Source organism: Vespa mandarinia, chromosome 3 (genome assembly GCF_050613455.1).
Source record: "Vespa mandarinia isolate Hongniang chromosome 3, ASM5061345v1, whole genome shotgun sequence".
NCBI lineage: Eukaryota > Metazoa > Arthropoda > Insecta > Hymenoptera > Vespidae > Vespa > Vespa mandarinia.
Window position 1 is genome coordinate 3,667,501 of NC_140812.1, and position 5,000 is coordinate 3,672,500.

A 5,000-nucleotide genomic window follows, 5' to 3' on the forward strand; every position below is an offset into this window, starting at 1 on the left:
AAAAATAATCACTTTTATAAATTAATTTCAGTGGAGACCGCAAGCTATAGTGTTCGAAATAGTGACGGACAAAATGTTCGATATGATAATCATGTTGTTCATCGGACTGAACATGCTCACGATGACATTGGACCACTATCAAATGAGCGACACATTCAGCAGCGTTCTGGACTATCTCAATATGATATTCATTGTGATATTCACCACCGAGTGTCTCATGAAGATTTTTGCCCTACGTTACCATTATTTCAAGGAGCCCTGGAACCTCTTTGATTTAACTGTTGTTATATTATCAATATTAGGTAACGTAACATAATGATTAACTCAGTCGTATGACTCTGATGAAATGATGTCAAGATTACGACAAAACTAAGGATTCTGTTGGTTTTCTTTTTTTTTTATTTCCTCCTCACAAAATGACAATTCATTTATGAAACGAGCATAACGACACGAATGCTTTTTCATTTTTAGTATTTCTTCTTACGTAGTGGCTATTATAGTATAAGCATCGTTAAAGGCATGCAACGGCAAAACATATTTTAACAACTGTTACACATCTTTATCACTTCACTTTTATAAATCTTGCACGTAAGATTTTCTTAGAAACAATGAAAGCACAAAAGAAAATAAAACAAAAATTAAAAGAAAAAACCAACAGATTCGTACGTTTCATTTGTGTCGCAACGACTGATCGATACCATTAAGTTACGTCGCCTTACATTGACGTTACTTTGATGTTATCCTTATTCCTCCTCTATGTGAACTTCCATACCACTATCCTCAGAGAAAAAGTGTACAAATGAATCTACTAGCGCACTATACTGCTTCGTCTCGTGACAACGAAAGGTATTACGGAGATAGATAACAAAAAAAATTTTAATGTGCGCGTGTCTAAGTCTAAATTTCATATGAAAAAAAAAATATATATATATATATGATATAATTTATTTATATATTATATATTTATATATTAATATAAATAAATATATAATGTAATATAATTTATTTATATATTATATATTTATATAATAATTTATATAAATTTATATAAATAAATTTATATTTATTATCTCTGGCCATTATCATTCATCACGAGGTAGAGCCAGTAATATGTGCGCAAAATATTGATATTTTTTTATTCGTCACGTCGAACAATATTTATCGATGTTACCGGTAAGATGGGGTCTGTATCAAATAGATCGTAGATAATCTTTTCTAAACAAATTTCATTTAGATCTAGATAAGATCGTGTTTTCTTCTCGATTTTGGAATGTCACAATATTTCATAAACATTTACACCCTTTTCTATTCTAAAAAGAAATCTTCTCTTCATTGCACAGTAGATATCAAAAAGAAGTAAGATGAAACGATCTTACTGTTAAGTAGATCTTCAGGATCGAATATTTTTGAAGAATTTGATTGCACGATTTTAATATTTTCACTTGAGTAATGCATTTCCACGGTTTCTTATGTCAATGATCGTAGACATTCGATAGTTAGAGTAATAGGACAAAGCATGAATCTTTTTTTCTTTTCACTGACATGTTTCTTCTTTTTTTCTAGAGATGTGAATTAGCAAGATGCACTGACATGCTTTTATATATAACGTGAAAGATAAAAAAAAAGAAAAAAGAAATAGCTCGTTCATTTCAGGGTAGATACATACGAAAGATTCTTGCCTATAGTTTAACTAAACAATTTCGAATACATTAATCACGATGTGTACTCAAGTAACCGATTAACACCTTTCAAATAGATCAGATCTTTGATACACGACAGTTACATAGGATTTTTACGAGTGCATGGCATTTTTTTTATTTTTCTGTATTTTTTTTTATATTATTTATATATATAGATCGACGAGTGCACGAAAAATTTTCATTAGAAATTTTTCAATCAATTCAGGCACTGCCTCTGATATTTCAAATGTTTTTTCTTTTATTTTTTTTTCCTACCACTCTCTCCATCATTTCCATTTTCCTATATCCATAGCTTCCTGTCAAATCTAAAAAAATGTTCTAATATTAATTCTTTATATCGTGACAGGTCTGGTACTCAGCGATATAATCGAGAAATACTTTGTATCTCCGACCTTGCTTCGAGTTGTGAGAGTGGCGAAGGTCGGTCGTGTGCTACGTCTTGTGAAGGGTGCAAAGGGCATCCGTACTTTATTATTCGCTCTCGCGATGTCCTTGCCTGCTCTATTCAACATTTGCCTACTGCTGTTCCTCGTAATGTTCATCTTCGCTATCTTTGGAATGTCCTTCTTCATGCACGTTAAGGACAAGAGCGGTCTGGATGATGTATATAACTTTAAGACATTCGGGCAGTCGATGATTCTGCTATTCCAGGTGAGTGAATGTAATCGTAGACAAAACGAAAAGAAAAAAAAAGAAACAGAAAAAACGAAAGAAAAAATTTATTTATCGATCTGATAAAAAAAAGGAACTGGTCATTAATTTAAACCATATATTTACAAACAGATGTCAACGTCCGCCGGTTGGGACGGCGTTCTGGATGGCATAATAAATGAAGAGGATTGTCAGGAGCCGAACAACGAGATCGGTTATCCAGGCAATTGTGGTTCGTCGACGATCGGCATTGCCTATCTCCTGTCGTACCTGGTGATAAGTTTCTTGATCGTGATAAACATGTACATCGCAGTTATCTTGGAGAATTACTCTCAAGCAACGGAGGACGTACAGGAGGGTCTTACGGACGATGATTACGACATGTATTATGAGATTTGGCAACAATTCGATCCGAAGGGTACACAGTACATTAGATACGATCAGCTTTCAGACTTCTTAGACGTTTTGGAGCCACCATTGCAGATACACAAGCCGAACAAGTATAAGATCGTGTCAATGGATATACCGATATGTAAGGGTGACCTTATGTTTTGTGTCGATATACTCGACGCCCTTACGAAAGACTTCTTCGCGCGTAAGGGCAATCCGATCGAAGAAACCGGCGAATTGGGCGAAGTTCAAACTCGTCCAGGTGAGACCGGTTACGAGCCGGTTTCGTCTACTCTTTGGCGTCAACGCGAGGAATATTGTGCGCGGCTTATCCAGAATGCCTGGAGAAAGCACAAACAGCAACGTCTCGGTGGACCGAGCGAGGAAAGCGACGATCCAGATACGGATCCGCGTGTACGACAGACCGCTGTCCTCGTCGAGAGCGATGGGTTCGTCACGAAGAATGGCCATCGCGTTGTCATTCATAGTCGATCGCCAAGCGTCACATCGAGAACAGCCGACGTCTGATCATTGTCGTCGAGAAACTCGCCGAAATCCTATGAAATTATCAACCGAGCTGCTCCTCGCTAGCAACAACGCAATTGTCGCCATTGCCGTCGCCATCGCCATCGCCGTCGCCGTCGCCGTCGCCGTCGCCGTCGCCGTCGCCGTCGCCGTCGCCGTCGTCGTTAACGTCGTCGTCATTCCTGCCATCGTCATTAATCCTGCCATTGTCATCGCAAAAACTAAAAAAAGAAGAAGAAGAAGAAAAGGAATAAGTCGAAGCAACGTTACGAACAACACTATCCTCCTCTTTGTCGTCGTCGCCGTCGTCGTCGTCGTCGTCGTCGTCGTCGTCGTCGTCGTCGTCGTCGTCGTCGTCGTCGTCGTCGTCGTCGTCGTCGTCGTCGTCGTTATCGTTGTCGTTATCGAAAGCCTGCGATGATCGATCTCGCGCTTACCATCCAAAAAAGACACTCCTAATACGCGATTGTACATTAACCATTCCTTCTCCAACGAGTTGCCTTCAATCGACCTTAAAGCGAAGCGACGAAGAGGAAGAAGAAGAATAAGAAAATGAAGAAGAAAACAAAGAAAAGAAGGAGAGGACGAGACGAGTCGGACTTCGGGGCCCGCTTCCCCCGACAAAAATCGTGGCACGGGGCCCGGCTCGAGCTACCAACCCCCTTCTTCTATATATATATATATATATATATATATATATATATATATATATATATGTATGTATATATATATTTAAATATATATATATAAATATACATATATATGTGTGCGTGTATGTGTATGTGTGTGTGTGTGTGTGCGTGTGTGTGCGTTAGTCATGTGACCGAGGACGATGATCGATGGCAAGATGGCGCGCGGCCCACGTGCCTCGAGTCGAGGACGACCCACGCGTCGTATATATATCGTATATATATATATATATAAACACACACATATATATATTCATCTATATATATATATATATATATTCATCTATATATATATATATTCATATATATATATATATATATATACACACACCACTAGCTCGATTTCCGCGATTACTACCTGCCGTTTGGATTTTTTACAACGTTTTACAGGAGGTCGGCCAGCAGCTCGAACGTGGAATGAGACCGTGCTGCCAGAAAAGCGCGCGGCGACGACGACGTGATTGGACGAAGAGGACGAATAGAAGGAGAGAAAGAGAAAAGAGAGAGAGAAAGAGAGAGAGAGAGAGAAAAAGAGAGAGAGAGAGAGAGAAGGAGAGAAAGAGGAATGAAAAAAATAAGATGGCTGCAAGAAAAAGAAGTGGAGTCGCGTGTAACTAACGATCCAGCCTTCTCCGTTTTCTACGATCGTAATCTACATGGCTGCTTTGCGCGCTCGCAAAACTCGCAACCATTTTATTCTGTACGTCACTCTTCTACATCATCCCATCGTCATCGTCATCATCCTCGTTGCCTACGCTCGTCCTTTCCTTTTTTCTCCTCTTCTCTGCCTTTCTCTTTGCGTCGCTTATTGTGACGACACACATTCTAGATATATTAATCACATGAAAATATACATGTAACAGGGATCGTAATATGTCCGAGAACAAATATCAGCATCATCGGTGTGTCACTGATTTTATTAACATATATGGTAACTATAAAACAAATTATGTCGCTTAATGTAATCATTACTTTTCGGATTCTTTTCGAGAAGATATAAATAGATATATTTGATTAGTTACTATATATATTCAAAAAAAATGAA

The 5,000-nt window shown here is 38.2% G+C and overlaps 1 protein-coding gene across 16 annotated transcripts in view; it reads left to right on the forward strand.

The window, feature by feature from the left end:
- Nucleotides 1–3,949, forward strand: part of para (sodium voltage-gated channel paralytic) — a 57,107-nt gene extending 53,158 nt beyond the window's left edge. For all 16 annotated transcript variants that reach the window (XM_085656152.1, XM_035882357.2, XM_085656153.1 and 13 more), the window contains 3 exons: nt 32–302; nt 2,047–2,351; nt 2,484–3,949. In XM_085656152.1, coding sequence (XP_085512278.1) covers nt 32–302; nt 2,047–2,351; nt 2,484–3,269 — 1,362 coding nt within the window. In that variant the 3' untranslated portion in view covers nt 3,270–3,949. The remainder of the gene's footprint in view (nt 1–31; nt 303–2,046; nt 2,352–2,483) is intronic.
- The last annotated feature ends 1,051 nt before the right edge of the window (nt 3,950–5,000 follow it).